The sequence below is a fragment of the Rana temporaria genome, chromosome 12 (assembly GCF_905171775.1).
Source record: "Rana temporaria chromosome 12, aRanTem1.1, whole genome shotgun sequence".
Taxonomy (NCBI): Eukaryota; Metazoa; Chordata; class Amphibia; order Anura; family Ranidae; genus Rana; species Rana temporaria.
Genome location: NC_053500.1, coordinates 20,114,735 through 20,137,781, shown reverse-complemented (window position 1 = coordinate 20,137,781; position 23,047 = coordinate 20,114,735). Strand labels below are relative to the sequence as shown.

At 43.8% G+C, this 23,047-nt stretch overlaps 1 protein-coding gene across 2 annotated transcripts in view; it reads left to right on the top strand.

The window, feature by feature from the left end:
* Positions 1-23,047, top strand: part of CDH4 (cadherin 4) — an 836,782-nt gene that overhangs the window by 777,518 nt on the left and 36,217 nt on the right. For both annotated transcript variants that reach the window (XM_040331280.1, XM_040331281.1), the window contains exons 9-10: positions 9,316-9,501; positions 11,961-12,214. In XM_040331280.1, the coding sequence (XP_040187214.1) occupies positions 9,316-9,501; positions 11,961-12,214 (440 nt within the window). The remainder of the gene's footprint in view (positions 1-9,315; positions 9,502-11,960; positions 12,215-23,047) is intronic.

Genomic DNA, 23,047 nt, shown 5'->3' with positions numbered 1-23,047 from the left:
TTATAACATTCGGCTGCAGGGAACGACCCAGGAATAGACTCAATGACCCACACCCTGAGACCACCTGTGGATTGTTTATGATGCACTAGAAAATGTTTTGGAACACTATGATGGTCACGGGCCTTTTCAATGACGCGTCTATGCTCACCAAAACGTGCTCTAAGGGCCCTGATAGGTTTTCCAACATAGAACAATCCACATGGGCAAGTGAGACAATATATGACATAGTCAGTAGAACAGTTATAGAATTATTTTAGGGTAGTGTTCTCCCTTTCTATTTTTGGACTTGCAGGACAGACGATGCAAACGGGGGACTGCTCTCTGCCTATTGCCCTCCTTCTCAATGTCAGTTGAAGGGGGGGGCAAACTGCTCCCCTATTCTGGGCCAGATCCACATAGCAAGTACGCCGGCGTATCTACTGATACGCCGGCTTACTTTCAAATTACCCGCGTCGTATCTTTAGTTACGACGGCTTCTGGGTTCGATCCGACAGGCGTACGGCTTCGTACGCCTTCGGATCGTAGGTGCAATACTTCGGCGCCCGCTGGGTGGAGTTTGCGTCGTTTTCCGCGTCGGGTATGCAAATGAGCTTTTTCCGGCGATTCACGAACGTACGCGCGCCCGTCACATTCTCTTACGTAGTCTCTAGTCGGCTTTTTCCGGCGTATAGTTAAAGCTGCTATTTTGCTGCGTATAGATAGACTTGCCATGTTAAAGTATGGCCGTCGTTCCCGCGTCGAAATTTGAATTTTTTTTTCTTTGCGTAAGTCGTCCGTGAATAGGGATGAACGTAAGTCACGTCTAAGTTAAAAAAATTACGTCGTTGCGACGTCATTTCGCGCAAAGCACGGCGGGAAATTTTGAAACGGAGCATACGCAGTTCAATCGGCGCGGGGACGCGCTTCATTTAAACCCCCTACCCGCCAATTTGAATTCCGCCGCCAGAAATACACTACGCCGCCGAAACTTACGGCGCAAAATCTTCCTGGACTTGACTTAAAGCCAGGTAAGATACAGCGGTGTAGCGTATCTCTGATACGCTGCGCCTATCCAATTATATGTGGATCTGGCCCTCTGTTTCTAGTTAGGAGAGTAAGGAAAGACAGTGGAATTCAGGTCCTAACTAAGGAAAGATTGGAACCATCCGGATGCTGTGATCTTTGCAATGCAGGTCACAGCGTGATGTCCTGATAATGTTTAATTACCGCGATCTCTCTGTGCGTAATCAGTAGCATGGAGGATGAAACAGTCCTGACATATAACATGAGATCAATACCCTGCCTTGGTTTTACACCATGCTGCTGTAATTTGCTGTCCTCATATTGATCTCACTGGTGTTTTGCTTTACTATATGCAGAGTGAATCGTATGTGTTATACAACACTTGAAAGCACATATATATATTCATGGGAGCTTTTATTTCTATTTGCTGTAAAGTTTGCGGGTTATGTGCTTAATATAAGACACAGAGGGACGGAAGCAGATTGGTTGTGTTTGTATTCAGACTGAATGTATACAATAATTTAGGTAGATCCTTATCTTACATAGTTTATGTAAAGCTCCATAAACACAGCCACACCAAGAGTGGTCTATGGCTACTTCTTCAGAAGATTACCTTTACAGCTAAAGCCTCGGGAAACCATAAATAAACAGATGAATACACACATGGAGGCTGGGATTTGTAGTTCTGTTTATTCAGACACCTAGGGCCAGATCCACGTACCCTGGCGCATATTTCCGTCGGGCGTAGCGTATCTCTGATACACTACGCCGCCGTAACTACGGCGGCGTAGTGTAACTTTGGCAGCGTAAGGGCGCGCAATTCAAATGGATGTGATGGGGGCGTGTTTTATGTAAATACGTCTTGACCCGACGTAATTGACGTTTTTTTTCAACTGCGCATGCGCCGTCCGTGGGGGTATACCAGTGCGCATGCTCGAAATTAAACCGGAACAAGCCAATGCTTACGCCGGTGACGTCATTCTACGCAAAGCCCTATTCGCGAACGACTTACGCAAAGACGTAACATTTTCAAAATTTGACGCGGGAACGACGGCCATACTTAACATAGGATACGCCTCATATAGCAGGGGTAACTATACGCTGAAAAAAGCCTTACGGAATCGACGTAAAAAAATGCGCCGGCCGGACGTACAATCGTGGATTGGCGTATCTAGCTAATTTGCATACTCAATGCGGAAATCGACGGAAATGCCACCTAGCAGCCAGCGTAAATATGCACCTACGCCAGTCGGATCGAGCCCTCATTCAGTCGTATCTTGTTTTGTGGATACAAAACAAAGATACGACGGGGGAACTTTGAAATTACGCAGCGTATCAATAGATACGCCGGCGTAACTCGTTTGTGGATCTGGCCCCCACTCACTTTCCTCCACTCCATCCATATTCATAATCATCCATGTGTATGGCCTCCAATATGGATAATCCCCCCATTCAAATGTCTTTTGTACTGGCATCATCATTTAGAATGCTGGCAAGCTCACACACATACAAATGCATGTCAGTTAATAGGTTGCAACCCCATAAATACAAACATTGGGCGCATCCATTGGGGACAGGTACTCTTATTTCATTAATTCAGACCCTTTTAGCTGGTGGGCCACATACAGGATCCGTTGCCTGTACTTTTTGTCCATTCAGTGTGCAAAGCGAGACAAAGGGGAACACTCAGAGGAACAATAATAAAGTAAATGCATTTACCAAGCAGATGGGGAAGTAAAAGCTTTTATACACAGGCTAGCAGTTAACATTCCCTTGGCCTTTGCAACAACTCCGCAAAGAACAATATATAGAGTAAATAGGCCATAGACACTATTGTACTAAAAGTCCTTTCATTTAGTTCTACTTTGCAGGAAATATATATTATCCCAGTTCACTTTGTTTAACATCAAACGTTTTTTTCTTGAACCTTTAAAATGATATCATTCTCGAATTGTCAGGATTTGAGGAGTTGCATCGGGTCAAAAGATGAGCCTATGCATGCGTATGATGTGTGTGAGATTCCCAGTACTCTACAGTCTGATGGGAATCCTAAACGAATCTCCAAGGGGGGTTCCACACTGAGGGTTATACCATTGATAGGGAGATCAGAAGTGGTAGAGATGGCAAAAGAACAGGTTGCATGAAATGTGCGCCCGAATAACCATAACACAAATATGGCGAACGCCAACAATGCAAGCTTCTAGTAGGCATGGCTGGCATGACTTTGGCTCTTCTACCAAGAAGAATCCATATTGGTGCAGTCACCAGTGCCCGCTCTTATGCCCACTATGGTTTCTTGCCTCACTACACCCTTTTGCTCATGGCGCCACCCCCCACCCGTCTCATCTTGTCTACTTGGATCCAGCTAGGTAGCGTGTAAGATGTAGCAAGATCACAGCCTTCCTAGCTAACCCAAAGGCCCAAATGCAGGGAATAGCAGGCACATGGGACACATTCTGGTATCAAGTTAAAAGGAAATAGCATTCTTTTCATAAAAAATATGTTGGAATATGATTCCGATATTGATCTGGTCCCATGCTGGTGTATTTTTGTCTCTGTGATGTTATGAAGATTGGCTGTTTGGAATGCTTCATAACCTTAAAGTAGAACATATAGGCAAAACTTTATTTATTTTTTCATTTTGGAAAGGGCAAATTAGGGTGTGTCCCATTGCAAAGATTTTCCTTCACTTCCTGTCCCATAGCCAAGTAGAAAGTGGGAGGAAATCCTTGCAAATTAAAGGATATGTAAAGCTTTGTTTAAAGAAAAACAAACCTGTCATACTAACTTCCTCTATGCAGTTGGTTTTGCACAAAGTGGTCCCGATGATCCTCCTCTTCTGGGGTCCCACAGTGGCGCTCCTGGCTCCTCCTCTTCTCGAGTGCCCCCATGGAGAAGCTGCTTTCCCTCGGGGCACTCGCGTGGACACGAGACAGCAGGACTCGGCCCTGCCCCTGTGTCATTGGATTTGATTGACAACAGCAGGAGCCAATGGCTGCACTGCTATCAATCTGTCCAATCAGGACCCGAGACACTGGCTGGAGCTGCCATGCTGGTCCCCATCGCTGGAAAGACAGCATTCAGGTAAGTAAAAGGGGGGCTCTGTGGGACTGCTGCATCACAGGAGGTTTTTCACCTTAATGCATAGAATACATTAAAGGGAAAAACCTTGAGGGTTTACAACCCCTTGAAGGGAATTCCTGGGAGTCCTCATTAGAAAATTTCCCCCAAAATGTGTGATTTTCTTTTGCTATCATTTTCAATGATAATGGTAAACAGGACAAATAGAGAGAGTGAATCTTCCCAACGGGGGCACAGACAGCAATAAAAACTGACAAGTGTTCTAATCTCTCTCCACTCTATCCAAAATGAAAAAAAAATGTTTTTCCTTTAGCTATACTTTAGCTATACTTTAAGTGATTTCTGACGTTTTGGTAATTTTGCGAAAATGAATAAAAAAAAAAGGAAAAAAAAAGTATGCTCCTCATTCTATCCTTCAAAATGTAATATACTAATTATATATCCATATATAAACCCGTTTATTACATAGACATAACTAGGATCCCAAGTATAAGATCCTATAATAGCTTAAAAGTATTAGAGTTTGCTAAGGTTAAATTTCCGGTATTAGTTCAGAGGAACCTCCCAGACCATTTGTATGACCATAAAACCTTATCTCAGTCATAAATTGAGAAGTTGCCAAAATGTCTGGGTTCGTTGTCATTTGTTTGACATATAAAACAAAATATGGTGCTCGACCAAGCCAGAGGTCAAAAGGGGACCATAAATCATTACTGACCATGATATTGCCCCTTTCCAGTCCTTAGATGTGGTGCCTGTATTCGATTTTTTTTTTCAGGTCAAGTACATGTTAATTTTTCTACAAGTACTGAAAATACATTATTATTATTATATAAAGTATGGGGGTGCCAAATACATTGCGCCCCGAGGATAATCTGAAACAAGCCAATTAGAGCTCAGTCTCAAATCACATGCCTTTCAAAAGTTTACAGCCCTAATAGACACCCATTAGTCCGGTGCCCCGCACAGTGCACACACATGTGAACGAAATACAGTTTTTATTTTTTAATAAATGATAATATGTCATGTCTAACGGACACCCTTTATGGACCGGCCGCCACTGCTTCTTAGCGGTGGGGTGAATGTGATCTGTAGCGAGCGCTGTGTTTCCTCCATAGATAAGAGAATGATCAGCGCTCGTTTGCACAGAGACTTTCCAGCACGTTCCGCCCATTGAAAGAGTTACTTATCGCCTGCACAATACTTTCACAAAAAGAGCTTGACTTTAGAAACTTAAAAACTAACCGGGTGATTGCAGACTGCAGTCTGGCTGTGACGGCACACACAAATCTCGAATCTGCTCCCTGTTCTTCTCCTACTGCAAAATCCCTGATACCATCACCTTGTTAGGAAGACAAATTGGGAATTTATCCAGAATTGGATCTGCCGCGCTCCCCTGTGACTGATGTAGCCGGTGTCGGACTGACCTTTAACATCTGTTGTGCTTCACAATACCTGATCGTATCACCAACGAGCCGCCAGCGATAAGAGGAGAGCAGAACTCGTTACGCTCTGCCTGGGTTGTGCGATTATTCTCTCTGCTCTGCACTCCACTTACAACATTTCATGCACTGCAGTGAGAGTGGATTAGCCGCACGAGCCCCGGAGACCCCATTGTCCTAAATTTCATCTGTTAGTAAAGTGCAAAAGGAAAATGCTCTCTGGGATAAACGCTTCTTAAAGTGTTCTTTCACTTTTGCAGTCAAATTTGAGAAACTTCCATTATACAAAAGTCAGTACACCCCTCCCATTTTTGAAAATATTTTATTATACCTTTTCATGTGACAACACTGAAGATATTACACTTTGCTACAATGTTGTGTAGTGAGTGTACAGCTTGTATAACAATGTAAATGTTGTTGCCTCCTCAAAATAACTCAACACACAGCCATTAATGTCTAAACCGCTGGCAACAAAAGGGCAGCGGAGGAGACGGAAGAGCAGAACTTCCCCTTTTCGGTGAATTTCCGCTTTAATAGGTAGATTCACAAAGAGTTAGGCCGGCTTATCAGTAGATAAGCCGACCTAACTCTGAATCTACGCCGGCGTTTGTTTAAGCGTATGCTCAAACAGAGATACGCTTAAACAAAGCTAAGATAGGCCGGCTTGCGCCGTTATATCTTAGCTTGCTAGTTTCTGATGGCCGCTAGATGGCGCTTCCATTGCGGCCGGCGTAGATTATGTAAATTAGGGGATACGCCGATTCACGAACGTACGCCAGGCCTACGCCGTCGAATTACGTCGTTTCCGTAAGGGATAGGCCGCCTAAAGTTAGAGCTATGCTCTAGTGGCCTAGCCAATGTTAAGTATGGCCGCCGTTCCCGCCGCAAAATTCGAAATGTTAACGTCGTTTGCGTAAGTCGTCCGCGAATCGGGATTTACGTCGTTTACGTCCACGTCAAAATCAATAGGCCCGTACGGCGTACTTAGCCGCAATGCGCACTGGGAAATGTAGTCGCCCGGCGCATGCGCAGTGTCAAAAAACGTCAAAAAACGTGAGGTCAAGCCTCATTTCCATACAACACGCCCCCCTCCAACCAATTTGAATTAGGCGCCCTTACGCCCGCTCGTTTGAGGCTACACCGCCGTAAATTAGCAGGTAAGTAGATTGTGAATCACTACTAGCCTAGTTAATTTACGGCGGTGTAGCCTAAACAGGCTAGGCTACGCCGACCTTAATTTTAGGCGCCCCTACGTGAATCTACCTATAAGAGTTTTTAACCCTGTTAGGATAGGCAGTGTGGACATCAGGGGCCAGATTCACGTATTTTCGCGTAAATCTGCGGCGGCTTAACGTATCACATTTACGTTACACCGCCGCAAGTTTTACGGGCAAGTGCTTGATTCACAAAACACTTGCCTGTAAAGTTGCGGCGGCGTAGCGTAAATCCGCCCGTCGCAAGCCCGCCTAATTTAAATGGGGCGTGGATCATTTAAATTAGGCGCGTTCCAGCGCCGAACGTACTGCGCATGCTCCGTCCCTAAAATTTCCCGACGTGCATTGCGCTAAATGGCGTCGCAAGGACGTCATTGGTTTCGACGTTAACGTAAATGGCGTCCAGCGCCATTCACGGACGACTTACGCAAACGACGTTAAATTTCAAATTTCGACACGGGAACGACGGCCATACTTAACATTGGCTACGCCACCTAGGGGGCAGCTTTATCTTTACGCCGCATATCTTTTACGCAAACGGCGTACATTTACTGCGACGGGCAAGCGTACGTTCGTGAATCGGCGTAACGACTCATTTGCATATTCTACGCCGACCGCAATGGAATCGCCACCTAGAGGCCGGCCTAGAATTGCAGCCTAAGATCCGACGGTGTAAGTCACTTACACCTGTCGGATCTTAGGGAGATCTATGCGTAACCTGATTCTATGAATCAGGCGCATAGATACGACCGGCCGGACTCAGAGATACGACGGCGTATCAGGAGATACGCCGTCGTATCTTCTTTATGAATCTGGCCCCTAGTTTACAGCTGATAATGACACGTTCCAGCACAGTACAGACAGGGTTAATTACTGTTAAAGTGGTTGTAAAACCCTCACATTTACCCAGTGAATTCACTGGCCTCAGGTAATACACAGAGATGCACTTCTTGTTGTTGTACTGTTTAGCGGCCTTTCCCCTACATCCATTCAAAGTGCAGAATTTACACAGGATCTCTATGAAAAGAAGGGGGCAGAGAGCTGAGGTTACAGGTGAGCTATGAGAACTGATTGGAGGGAAGGGACACCCTCCTCCTTCACACAGGAACAGAGCCGAGGCTGTCAATCACAGGCTGTGTGCTGGAGCTCCCTCCCTATCATCTTTTTTATTAGTGTCAGGAAAACTTGTCTCATGCTTATAGCAGAGGAACGAAGCAGCAGACAGAAATGAGACTTAGTGTTATGCTTTGTTCATATTTCATGTTTGAGGTCTGTAACCACTTGCTGACCGGCTCACGCACATATGCGTTGGCACAGTGGTTCGTTCCCGCGAATCAACATACCCGTACGTCGTCTCCTTTAAGAGCCATAGCAGGCATGCGCGTGCGGGGCCGCTGCACGGGTGGGGAAACCAATGCGCGTGGCCGGCGAGCGTGATCGCCGCTGGGTCCCCCGCATTTGCAGGCACGACAGCCAGAGCGGGAAATTTAGTATGTAAACACAATCTTTATTCTGACAGGAGAGAAGAGACAGATCTGCTGTTCGTAGTAATTACGAACAGCGATATGTCTCCTCCTCCAGTCAGTCCCATCCCCCCACAGTTAGAAACACACATGAGGGAACACATTTAACCCTTTGATCGCCCCTAGTGTTAACCCCTTCCCTACCAGTGACATTTACACAGTAATCAGTTCATTTGTATAGCTCTGATCGCTGTATAAATTTGTCAATGGTCCCAGAAAAGTGTCCGATCTGTCCGCCGCAATGTCGCAGTCCCACTAAAAATAGCAGATCACCGCCATTACTAGTAAAAAAAATGCAGAGGTGATCAAATACCACTAAAAGAAAGCTCTATTTGTGGGGGGAAAAGGACATCAATTTTGTTTGGGTACAATGTCGCACGTCCGCGCAATTGTCAGTTAAAGCGACGCAGTGCCGTATTGCAAAAAATGGACCAGTCATTAAGGCCCCGTACACACGACCGAACATGTCTGCTGAAACTGGTCCGCAGACCAGTTTCAGCGGACATGTTCGGTCGTCTGTACGTCCGACCGGACAATTTTCCGGCGAATCGGACAGGTTTCCAGCGGACAAATGTTTCTTAGCATGCTAAGAAACATGTCCGCTGGAAGCCTGTCCGTCGGACATGTTCGGTCGTCTGTACCACTCACCGGACATGTCCGCTCGGCCGAAACCCCTCGCATGCGTCGAAGTGATTTGATGCATGCATGGAAGCATTGACCTTCCAGGGTCGCGCACGTCGCCGCGTCATCGTCGCGTCGACAGCGCGGCCACGTCACCGCGTATCCTGTACACAGGGATTTTGGTTCGATGGTGTGTACAACCATCAGACCAAAATCCGACAGCGGACAGTTTTCATCGGACAGTCCGTCCGTGTGTACGAGGCCTAAGGGGGAAAGTCTTCCGGTCCTTAAGTGGTTAAGAACCTGTCCAACATAATCCAGGCCTAGTAGAGGTATTTGCAATCTGTAGAGATTTAGGATTGTTTATTGGCTGAGGCGCTTCTGCCCTACTCAGCAATGCTAATTGTATTCATGTTCTCTATGTCTGCACAGTTCACCGGTGAGGTTCCAGAAAATCGCATCGAAGCCGCTGTGGCCAACCTGACCGTGGTAGACCGGGATCAGCCATATACGCCCAACTGGAACGCCATATACAAAATAATCAGCGGTGATCCTGTTGGCCACTTTGCTGTCAGAACTGACCCCGTCACCAATGAGGGCATCGTCACTGTGGTGAAGGTAGGTTGCCAGACATGATGAGATTATAATCACTGTCCACTTTATTAGGTACACCTTGCTATTCCCGGGTTGGACCCCCTTTTGCCTTCAGATTTACCTTAATTCTTGGTGGCATAGATTCAACAATGTGTTGGAAACGTTCCTCAGAGATTTTGGTCCATATTGACATGATAGCATTACGCAGTTGCTGTAGATTTGTCATTCCACCATATCCCAAAGGTGCTCTATTGTACTGTAAAGGCCATTGGTGTACAGGGACCTCATTGTGCAGTGGTGAGATGATTGGAGCTTTGTGACATGGTGCATTATCCTGCTGGAAGGAGTCATCAGAAGATGGGTACACTGTAGTCATAAAATGATGGACATAGTAAGCAACAATACTCAGGTAGGTCGTGGCATTTAAATGATGCTCAATTGGTACTAAGGGGCTCAAAGTGTGCCAAGAAAATATCCCCCACACCATTACACCACCACCAGCCTGAACCAGGTACAAGGCAGGATGGATCCATGCTTTCATGTTGTTTACGCCAAATTCTGACCCTACCATCTGAATGTCACAGCTGAAATCAAGACTCAGGCAACATTTTTCCAATCTTCCATTGTCCAATTTTGGTGAGCCTGTGTGAATTGTAGGCTCAGCTTCCTGTTCTTAGCTGACAGGAGTGGCACCCAGTGTGGTCTTCTGTTGCTGTAGCCCATGTGCTTCAAGGTTCGATGTGTTGCACATTCAGAGTTGGTATTCTGCATACCTTGGTTGTAACGAGTGGTTATTTGAGTTGCCTTTCTATCATCTTAAACCAGTCTGCCCATTCTCCTCTGGCATCAACAAGGCATTTTCATCCACACAACTGCCACTCACTGGATATTTTCTCTTTTTTGGACCATTCTCTGTAAACCCGAGAGATAGTTGTGTGGGAAAATCCCAGTAGATCAGCAGATTTTGAAATACTCAGACCAGCCCGTCTGCCACCAACAACCATGCCATGTTCAAAGCCACCAAAATTCCCTTTCTTCCCCATTCTGATGCTCGATTTGAACTTCAGCAAGTCATCTTCACCACATCTAGATGCCTAAATGCATTGTGATTGGCTGATTAGCAATTTGTGTTACCAAGCAATTGAACAGGTGTACCTCATAAAGTGGCCAGTGAGAGTGGTGACCACTTAAAGCTCAACAATTCACAAATGAAAGAGAGAATGGTTCCTTCTAGCAGGTTCTTTATACCGATCATATACGATGTGCCTGTCTACGCATTAGGAAGCAATAGGCTAGATTCAGTAAGAAGTTACGTCGGCGTATCTGTTGATACGCAGCGTAACTTCTAGGATGCACCGGCGTATCTTTTTTCTGTATTCAGAAAGCAAGATACGCAAAAATTTTGCTAAGATACGACCGACGAAAGTCTCTTACGTCGTCATATCTTAGGGTGCATATTTACGCTGGCCGCTAGGTGGCGCTTCCGTTGATTTCGGCGTAGAATATGCAAAGATAGCTAGATACGCTGATTTGCGTTGTTTACGTCGTTTGCGTAAGTGGTTCGCTAATAGGGCTTTGCGTAAATTACGTTCACGTCAAAAGCATTAACTATTTGCAACGTGATTAGGAGCATGCGCACTGGGATACGTTCACGGACGGCGCATGCACCATTCGTTAGAGACGTCATTTATGTGGGGTCATGTTTTATTTACATAAAACACGCCCACCTCTTCACAATTTGAATTTGGCACGCTTACGCCGGCAGATTTACGATACGCCACCGTAACTTAGGGTGCAGGTTCTTTGTGAATCCAGCCCCATCCTCACTAAGTTACAGCGGCGTAGCGTATCTGAGATACGCTACGCCCGCACAAACTTACGGTGGGCTATCTGAATCTAGCCCATTGTCTTTTTCACTCTGTCCAAAACAAAACAAAATCTTGGAAGTTCCATAAATGCTGCGTACACACGGTCGGAATTTTCGACAACAAATGTTCGATGTGAGCTTTTGGTCGGATGTACCGTTGTGTAGGCTCCATCGGACATTTGCTGTCGGAGTTTCTGACAACAAATGTTTGAGAGCCGGTTCTCAATTTTTCAGACAACAAAAGTTCTTGTCGGAAATTCCGATCGTCTGTATGCAATTGCAACGCACAAAAATCCTAGGCATGCTCGGAATCAATTCGACGCATGCTCGGAATCATTAAACGTAATTTTTCTCGGCTCATCGTAGTGAGTGAGTGAGAAACTTGTAAAGCGCAACACATGCGAACTAAATCGCCTCTGGGGTAGTGGCCGCGTTCTTGGCGTTCAGAATGTCCGACAACATTTGTGTTACCCGTAAATGTTAGTATCCAGTTCTATTTTGTACATTTAGGAATGACCTAGACATCGCCATGAGTCTGGGTGGTTTTTACCATTTATTATATGGTTATTATATGTATAATATATTATTATTATATGTTGCATATCTTCCCTTTCAGCCAGTGGACTTTGAGATGAACAAGGGCTTTTTACTAAACATTATGGTGACAAATCAGGCACCTCTGGCCAGTGGGATCCAAATGTCTCTACAATCTACATCTGCGGTGACCATCTCCATTGTGGACGTAAACGAAGCCCCTTACTTTCCCAACCGAAATGACCCAGTCAGACAACTGGAGGGAGAGCCGGCTGGGAAACTGCTGACCACCTTTTCTGCCGTGGATCCTGACCGCTCCTTGCAGCAAGCTCTACGGTATGATACATAACGCCTTAGCATGGTGCCAGCCATCCACGTATTTAAAGAACTGTGTTCTTTTTTTATTTTTTTTTATTTCAGATATGATAGCTATATTAGTGTGACTGTAATAAAACGCCTGCTGTTATGTTAACATTTGTAATTGTCTATGAACATAAGGGCAGCGTAGTTAAATACTCTTGTCTCATAACTGATTAAGAACAGTAGACTCTCTGCATTAATGACTGAGCCACGTGATCTAGTCTGGAGCTCGGGAATGTGTGCCGTGTTGACTCATGTGAAGTGATATATCCACCTAAGGCCAATAAAAAGGACCCCATTTAGTCCAGTTAATCCAGGTTGATTGAATAGAACAACAAACAATTTGGCAGGGAGGATAGTTGAAACATGTATTTTAGATTGTGACTTTATTTCAGCATTTGTAGCCTTACAATGTGCAAAAAAAAAGATTGGGTTTCAACCCACATGTTTAAAACTGATAAAAAAAAAAGTATATTACCCGTATTTATCGGCGTATACCGCGCACTTTTTTGCCCTGAAAAGCAGGGCAAAATCGTGGGTGCGCGATATACGCCGATGCCCGCTTTCCCGCGCCGAGTTTGAATACTGCATATACCGAGCGCAGTACACTCGTGTATAGTCGGGCAGTCTCGGCTCCTCTCACGCTCACATCCTGGACGTACAGGACGTGAGCGCGACAGTAGCCGAGCCTGCCCGACTATACACGAGTGTACTGCGCTCGGTATATGCCGGCGCAGTATTCAAACTCGGCGCGGGAAAGCGAGAAACGAGCGGGGAGGACGCCACAGAAGGACGCCGGACCCGACGAAGAGGACACCCGAAGCCGCAGACGGACGTCGGACCCGACGAGGCCGCCGATGGACACCAAAACTGTAAGTACAAAAAACTTTTTTCCACGGGAATTTCGGGGCAACTTTAGGGGTGCGCGCTATACGTGGGAGTGCGCTATACCCCAATAAATACGGTACTTAGAAAAAAAGGGAGAAGCTACGATACTTATTTCCTTTGCAACACTGCGTTATAGTTTAGTGTTAAAGAAGGTGTTATCTACAAACAGACCTGGGATAATGATATCTTGATCAATACAATGGACCTAATCTTTTTTAGGTAGGGAAGATCTTTCATTTCTGAGAGTTCGAAAACATTTGGTGTCTTGTCTAGGATTCACATTTTCAGCAGGTATTCTATTTCACCCAATTAATGGCCTGCCCTACACATTTCAATAAAAGCAAGTATTATATTTCACCCAATTAATGGCCTGCCCTACACAATTTAATGAAAGCAAGTATTAAATTTCACCCAATTAATGGCCTACCCTACATATTTCAATGAAAACAGGTATTATATTTCACCCAATTAATGGCCTGCCCTACACTTTTTAATGAAAGCAAGTATTATATTTTACCCAATTAATGGCCTACCCTACACATTTCAATGAAAGCAAGTATTCAATTTCACCCAATTAATGGCCTGCCCTACACAATTTAATGAAAGCAAGTATTATATTTCACCCAATTAATGGCCTACCCTACACATTTCAATGAAAGCAGGTATTATATTTCACCCAATTAATGGCCTGCCCTACACATTTCAATGAAAGCAAGTATTGTATTTCATCCAATTAATGGCCTGCCCTACACATTTTAATGAAAGCAAGTATTGTATTTCATCCAATTAATGGCCTGCCCTACACATTTCAATGAAAGCAGGTATTATATTTCAACCAATTAATGGCCTACCCTACACATTTTAATGAAAGCAAGTATTATATTTCACCCAATTAATGGCCTGCCCTACACATTTCAATGAAAGCAAGTATTATATTTCACCAAATTAATAGCCTGCCCTAAACATTTCAATGAAAGCAAGTAACATGACCAGGTTGAGCATCGCTTGCAGATACCTGGCAATAGGCATTTCCAATGAGAAGTGATCATTATCGTGTAAAAAAATCTTCACGAACAATAGTCAAACATTTTCAGTGGGAAAAATAAAAACTGAGCTAAGCTAAGGGGATTATGGTGTGGGGTTGTATTTCAGGGGTTGGGTTTGGCCCCTTAGTTCCAGTAAAGGGAACTTTTAAGGAGTCGGCATACCAAGACATTTTGGGCAATTTCATACTCCCAACTTTGTGGGAACAGTTTGGGGATGGTCCCTTAATGCAAAAAAACACAAAGCAAGGTCCATAAAGACATGGATGAGCAAATTTGGGGTGGAGGAACTTGACTGGCCTGTGCAAAGTCCTGACCTCAACCCGATAGAACACCTTCACTCATGTGAAGTGGTAGGTCCACTTAAGGCCAAAAAAAGGGGAGAAGCTACTATACTTATTTCCTTTGCAGCACTGTGTGATATTTTAGTGTTAAAGAAAGTGTTCTCTACAAACAGACTTGGGATAGTGATATCTTGATCAATACAATGGACCTAATCTTTCTTAGGAAAGATCTTTAATTTCTGAGGGTTCGAAAACATTTGGCGTCTTGTCTAGGATTCACATTTTCAGCAGGTATTACATTTCACCCAATTAATGGCCTGCCTTACAATTTTCACTGAAAGCAAGTAACATGACCAGCTTGAGCATCGCTTGCAGATACCTGGCAATAGGCATTTCCAATGAGACGTGATCATTATCGTGTAAAAATCTCTTCACGAACAATAGTCAAACATTTTCAGTGGAAAAAAGAAACACAAAGCTTTTGCAAGGCAAGCGCCATTAGGATTACTGCAAGTCTTGGCAGTGTTTAAGCCTTTTAAAGATGAGCAAATGTCTCGCTACTCGGCATTCTGGCAGGAAATAGCATAGACATGGGTGGAGCTTTCTACAGATTGAAGACCTTCACCTAAAGAAGTCTGAGCTAGCAGAACCAGCTCTTGAAGGAGTCTATTCCACATTTTCACAGCTTTTTACTGTAAAGAAACCTTTCTATTTTTGAAGATTAAATATCTTTTCCTCTAGATGCCCCCTTGTCCTCTGTAATGACCTTGAAGTGAATAACTCAACACCAAGTTCACGATATGGACCCCTTATATATTTGTACATGTTGATCATATCCCCTCTTAATCTCCTCTTCTCAGGAGAGAATAAATTCAGTTCCTCTAATCTTTCCTCATAGCTGAGCTCCTCCATGCCTCTTATCAGTTTGTTTGACCTTCTCTGCATTTTCTCCAGTTCCCCGATATCCTTTTTTTGTGAACTGGTACCCAACACTGAACTGCATATTCCAGATGAGGTCTAATGATTTGTACGGGGGGGGGGGGGGTAGATTATATCTCTCTCTCTGCTATCTATTTCTCTCTTAGTACAAGAAAGGACTTTGCTTGCTTTGGAAAGCTTGGCATTGCATGCCATTATTAAGCCAATGATCTACCAGAACACCCAGATCCTTCTCCACCATTGACTCCCCCAGCTGTTTCTCCTCCTAGTATGTATAATGCATTTGGCCATTTCTTTCTGTTGAGCACCGCTGCAGCAGTGCACTTTTTCTATCAGTGGACAGATACTAAATTCTGCAGAGAGCGGGGCCACGTAATGAGGTAAAGGGCAAAACTCTGACACTTCCAGAAAGCGTTGTAACTTGTCCGCCTACCGACATTTCCATTTTTTATATCACAATGATAGGCTACTTCATTGGGCAATAGGAATGTGTGTGAGAAAGAAGAGGGCAAGCAAGTTTTGTCACTACCTGGAACTTTGTACCACTTACACATAAAAATCTGGGGAATAAAATAAAGAGAGAAAGGGAGTTACCGCGCCAGGTGGATTGTGTTAAAATGATCAGTGTCCTCTCAGGAAATCAAGGGTGCTGGCAATGCAGAAGGCAACAAGCAGAAAAAGGAAATATTGACTGCCGCACTCCAAAAAAACTTGATGGTTGTCTTTATTTAAAAAAAAAGGAAAAATGCACTACAAATCACAGCACAAAGTACAGGGATGAACAGCTGACGTGTTTCGCACTATAAACTAGTGCTTAGTCATAGCTCATAGAATAAAATAAAGAATTTGATTATTTGCTATGAACCAATGGAGACAGTGCTTTATTCACATACTAAGAACAGCGGTATGTTCTCACTATCTCTTTGTGTTCTCCAACTAGGATTGCCAAGGAATATTGATCCTCCTCGACTTCTTTCAGTAAAAAAATTATCAGTTTTCCTGAAGGAGTTGAGATATCAGCAATTATAGAACATTAGATATCAGGCAACGTCACCGACAAGGCCACGGGGTGATCAGGACAGCCGCACTCCAATCCAACGTAACTTTAATGTAAAAAACTGGCAACAGGCACTACAAATCACAGCAACGGAACCTAGGACAGCTGACGCGTTTCACACTAACTTCAGTGTTTACTCATAGCTCGCACTCACAGTGCCTGTTGCCAGTTTTTTACATTAAAGTTATGTTGGATTGGAGTGCGGCTGTCCTGATCATCTTTTGTTCTTATTTGCTATGTGCATTGCTAGCACCCTCAGTTCCTGAGAAGAAGATTTGCACCCAACAAGAACTGCTTGGAGCGGCAATTTCTATCTCTTTAAACCACAGGGTGCCTTGGGGAAATGCCCTTTTATTATGATGGCTCCTGTTCTTTTTATTTTTTTAATATTTTTTTTTTTATTGTATTTAGAGAAAAACAAAACCGCAGTACACATGTACAGATGTAGTAAACAGACAAAAATAGAAATAAAAGTATGAATGTGCCTAATACGCAATAAAGTTGGGGGGGGAAGGAAACCGTCCTCCGATTCTTTAGCATCACACATTCCAGCAGTAGTAACAATGGGCCAGATCCTCAAAAGGGATACGCCGGCGTATCTACTGATACGCCGTCGTATCCCTGTTTCTATCTTTGGAACTGATCCACAGAATCAGTTTCCAATAGATAGGCAGAAGATCCGACAGTGTAAGTCCCTTGATGCAGTACCACGGCCGCTGTTGGGGGCATTTCTCGTCGAAATGCCGCTTCGGGTATGCAAATTAGCACTTACGGAGATCCACAAAGCTTTTACGCTTCGTTTTTTCTCCGTAAGTATTAGTTTGCAAACACAAAATTAGGGCTACTTTTACAAAGTGTAAACTGTTTACACCTTGTAAAAGTAGACCCTTCTTTCCTGCGACGCTGTTATTTTTTTTTTTTTAGTATTTTTTTCCCGCCATATCTTTTTTTTTTTCCCGACGCAACTTTTTTTACCCGTCGCGATTCACAAAACTCTGCGTAACGTAATTTTGCGCAATGCACGTCGGGAAAATGATGTCGGGAGCATGCCCCATTAAATTAGGAACGCCTTGCGCCGGACGGATTTAAGTTACACCGCTGCAAATTTCCAGGTAAGTGCTTTGTGGATCGGGCACTAACTTGGGAAATTTGCGGCGGTGTAACTTAAATGGGAAAAGTTAAGTTACGCCGCCTGGCTGTGGATCTGGCCCAATGTCAAATAGACTATATAGTTTGCAGTACTCTGATACTGATGTCTGACTTAACTGCGTATAAATAACAACCAAAAAAAAAAAAAAAGAGGAGAGAAGAAAAAGAGAGAAGGGGGAAAAAAGAAGGGAAAACCAGATAGGAGAAGACACTAAGGTACCTCGATGATTCTGTCGCCGGCTCATAACGGGTCCTGTCGATAATGCACCGTTGTGGTCGTCAAGTCTGTCCCGTATTCTGGCTGTAATTTTTTCCATTAATTCCTTGTCCTTGATGGAGGCACTGTTTTCTTCCAGTGAAGGGCTATTAAGCACCTTGCTGCTGTAAAAACATGCCATAGTCGTTTTTTATAGGGCTTAGCTATTTTTGGTTGATAGAGATCTAATAGGAAGAGTTTCGGGGTCAGTGGTATGGGTGTCTCGAAGAGGCGGTTCAGTAGTTGCTGTGTCTAGGGCCAAGTTACAAGAGCAATAAATCAGACACTGCTTGCTTCGAATCCCCGTGCAAAGAGAAAGGGGTGGAGCTTTTATTGGTCTTTTATAAACAGAATGACATCATACACATGAGCACACTGATAGGTCAGTTCATATAGGTCCGTCCATACATTTGTCTTCTCTTTGCAAGTCCATCTTTGGCACAAACAGCCTTGTGTCATTACAGGGCTCTTACACCCAAGTTCACAGGGGCTTCATTCACTCAGAACCATATATGCTTCCTTGGTGGAGAAGGGGAGGAGAGGTGACAGCTGTTTGGTATTTTTAGTTCCCTTTGTCTCCATTTCAAGCCGAGATATACTGTATCTTCAAAACACTATAATCTGTTTTTTCATTTAAGGATAATACTGTAGTATATTATTTCACATATACATATCTTATATAGATCAAGAAATAAAAGAAGATAAAACAAATAAACGATATAAAGAAAGAAAAACAACATTTCAGTGGTTATATAAAAGAAATGGCATAACACAAAAAATATTCATTTTAGTAACTTCCATCACAATACGTGGAAAAATCTGTCCCAGAGAATTGTGGCCAATGGGAGTTCGGCCCATGTTCATCCAAATTTCTAGGACATGCTGCAGTTTTTGTTCTCCAACTCTTCTTGTGTAATATTACCAAACCCTGAACATCGGAATTCTCACAAGTGATGCTCAAGTCAATTGAATTGCTTACAATACTCAGTTGTAATAGCCTAATTCAGAGTAACACATCAGTCTGATATCAGCATGGCCATCTACTCTCACATCCACACACCGTCCACAAAGTCTTTAATTCTACAACTTAACCTGAGCAATTCTAGAAAGGTCACAGGCCAACCTGTTATTAAATCTATTAGCGGACAATGTCCCAGCGCCGCATTGCTCTAATGACATCCTCTGGGCCTTCAAAGTGATGACCTTTCTGTCAGAGCAATATGTCCGAGCAGCTTGTGAGACCAATGTTACTGATTTGGGAACATTGTTAAATTGTGTCAGGGAGAGATGTGGTCAGCCTAAGTATCCCCCAGTTGTTCCGGTGTAATATGGCCTCCAAGGAGAGAAAGGTAACAAAAGGGGTCACCTACAGGAAGATTGGGACGGTATATTGATTCCCGTCTTAGGATTTTGCCGTACTTTTAGCTTTTTTTTTTTTTTTTCATTACGAGGAAGAAAAAGGATAGTGTCCAGCTGGTGCGAGCCCAATTACCCACACTTCACTCGTGACATTTTTACAATCGTTATGTGGCTCAGGTCCTTCACTTGGGGGCCTGGCCGGTTGACAGAGAAGATGATTATATTGACTCATAGAGGCTCTGCTTACTGTCCATTCTGTACATATAATGATCCCTTTACAAAGACATTCTCAGTTAACGAGCCAGTTTCTTCCCATTTGTTCCAGGTACTAGCTCTAAAGCTGTCACAAGGTGTTTTTCTCTCCCTGTGGCTGTTATTTTTAAGGTTGCAGACCCTTGCCCCCCTCTCCTTCCTTTTTTTTATATCTTATTGTTTGCTGTAGGGAAGACGGGTGGCTAGGAGGCTATTTAGGTTTGGTGAAAAAATTGAGACATTTGAAATCTTTTCCTTGCAGCAGTTAAGTGTACCTGTCACACTTTTAAAGTGAAGGAAGCTTTTAAAAGTCGGATATACAAAAATGTCTTGTCTTTCCCACCATTTCACTACAGAGAGCCGCCTACAGCACGCCCTTTCAAAGTGTCAAAGGAAACTTTCTACAGGTCCCGGTGTTCTGATGAGAAATAACCCCCCCGTCAAATAATGCCCCCCCCGTACTGCACAGCACTTGCGCAGTACGGTGCGCTACGGAGCCCAGAAAGTCTTCGAACATGAACAGCTGTACACGGCGCCTGCGCAAAGAAGACGACATTTTGCCATACGTTCGCACATGCTCCTGATGCTCATGTAACTCTCCCAATGAATCTGGTCAAGGCTGAGTACTGATCAAGCTCTCAAAATTGGTCCTCAACGTGTGTATATATATATATATATATATATATATATATATATATATATATATATATCTCCACAATCTTAGGTACCCCACTCTTGCAACCTTAGATGTACCTGTTGTACATGAATACCCTACACATCACAGTTCAAAGTTGTTGTTTTTTTTTCGTATTAGATCAATGTCAAGGTGTTCTAACCTTACCTTGACTTTACTTGCTAAGTTCAGTTACTTAGAATGTTCTTAAAGCGGTAGTAAACTCCACTTGGTCATTTTTACCTACAGGTAAGCCTATAATAAGGCTTACCTGTAGGTAAAATGCAAATCTCCTAAATATAAGTATAGGGCTAGATTCAGATAGCCCGGCGTATTTTTCTGCTGGCGTAACGTATCTCAGATGCGTTACGCCGCCGTAACTTAGGGCGCAAGTTCCGTATTCATAAAGAACTTGCGCCCTAGGTTACCGTGGCGTAGCGTATGAGGTCCTGCGTAAGCCCGCCTAATTCAAATGTGGATGATGTGGGCATGTTTTATAATTAAATTTAGTGTGACCTCACGTATTTGATGTTTTTTTACGAACGGAATCCTAGTGCGCATACTCGAAATTACGCCGCAAATCGTCAATGCTTTAGACGTGAACGTAACTTACGTACAGCCCTATTTGCGAACGACTTAGGCAAACGACGTAAAATTTTCAAAATTTCGCGCGGGAACGACGTCCATACTTAACATTGCGTGCGCCTCATATAGCAGGGTAACTTTACGCCGGAAAAAGCCTAACGTAAACGACGTAAAAAAAATGCGATGTACGTTTCTGCATCGGCGTATCTACCTAATTAGCATATTCCTTGCGTAAAACGACGGAAGCGCCACCTAGCGGCCAGCGTAAATATGCAACTAAGATACGACGGCGTAAGACACTTACGCCAGTCGGATCTTAGCCTAATTTTGTCGTATCTTGCTTTCTGAATACAGAAAGAAGATACGCCGGCGCAGCTTTGAATTTACGCGGCGTATCAATAGATACGCCAACGTAAATTCTTTCTGAATCTAGCCCATACTGTTTAGGAGATATTCACCCTGGATACAGGCAGTTACGTCACTGGAACATGTGTGCTGAAGGTTCACCATACCTTGCCGGACCTTCAAAGCTTTGTGCCTGAACCAAGGGCACACAGGGAGTGACGTTATCGTGGCTTCGGCCGATCACCTAGCCGAAGCGTGCAAACCTAAAACAAAGACCAGGGGAACATGTCGGCCCTCTCAGCGGTGACAGTACAGCGCTGGAGGGCTTTGTTCCAAGGTGAGTATTTCATAATGTGCTAGTATGCGATGCATATTAGCACAGTATGCCATTGCCTTGCAGGTCTTTTTTTTTTACACAATAGCTGCTTACAAACACTTTAAAGCGGAATTACACTGCATCTGAGCAACACAAACCAAAAACGCTATTTAATAAGTGGAAGTAAATCCATCCATAAAACCGTTTCCATTCCGGCACGTGCCGGAAATGTAACACTCACCCCCTCCCTTCCTGAAGACTCCTGGGATGCATGACATCATTTGTCTAGGCATGGAAACCAGGAAGTAACTAAAGCAGTGTAGGAAAAAAAAGTTTTAAACTAGCAAATGTAATATACTTTTCTATCTATTTACCAATTCTGGCAACATAAGGATTTAAGTGTTGACTGAGAGAGTAAAGTTCCACTTTAAGTATTGGGGTTAAAGGATCAGCACTCAAGGAAAGGTCAGTTGTGACAAGAGCTTTTCAAGCGAGCAATAGCTACAGCAAGTGTGGGAGAATCATAAGCATGTGCTCTTTATTCTACAAATTGCTTGGAAGGTAAAATAGTACTTTAATACCTGTGTTTTCTTTCACGTAAGGCTGGACATGTCCGTTATACATGGCTTCCAGCATGGCTGGACGTGTCCTTTGAAGCCTCGTACACACGATCAGATGAGAACGGACCGATGGACCGTTTTCATCGGTTAACCGATGAAGCTGACTGATGGTCCGTCACGCCTACACACCATCGGTTAAAAAAACGATCGTGTCAGAATGTACAACGGCACTATAAAGGGGAAGTTCAAATCCAATGGCGCCACCCTTGGGGCTGCTTTAGCTGATTTCGTGTTAGTAAAAGACGATTCACGCTTTTCTGTCTGTTACAGCGTAATGAATGTGCTATCTCCAAAACGAATGCTAGTTTTACAAGAACGAGCACTCCCGTCCCCTAATTTAGTCTGAGCATGCGTGGATTTTTAACTGATGGTTGTGCCTACTAGTGATCGGTTTTGACCTATTGGTTAGGAATGCATCGTTTTAAATTTAAAGCAAGTTAACCGATGGTTAAAAAACCTATGGGGCCCACACACGATCGGTTTTGACCGATGAAAACGGTCCATCAGACCGTTGTCCTCTGGTTAACCTATCGTGTGTACGAGGCCTAAGGAAATAAAAAAAAAAAAGCAGTTTGAAATTCCGTATAAAGCGTAAAACAGAGCTTTTGATGAATAGTCTGAGCTTGCTGTCCCCCGTTGTGTTGTTTTCGTTTCCTCCTTGGGAGGTACGATGAACTATACAATAAGTGCCCCGAGCTTATCGATGCTGAAACTCAAGATTTAAATGTACACACTCGGGTCAATCTTAGAAGAAAATTGGTTCCATCAGTAACCAAGACTTCTCTTAATGACTTTGGGAGGCTGTGAGAGCAGAAGGCGTCTGAAGTTTTAAGAGCTGAGCGGCCCCCGGCTGGCTCCGTCCCCGTGTAAAAAATCTTGGGCTGAGTCCAGGCAGGATCAAATTCAATTGTAGCAGGTGAAAAGCCACTTTGCCTTGACCAATGCCTGTCCTGAGGCACAGAGCAGAAGAAAACACAACTCTCGTTTTGGCAGCCAAAGCTTTTTTAATAGTGGAGCCTTTAGGCTTAAAGTAGTAACAGGAG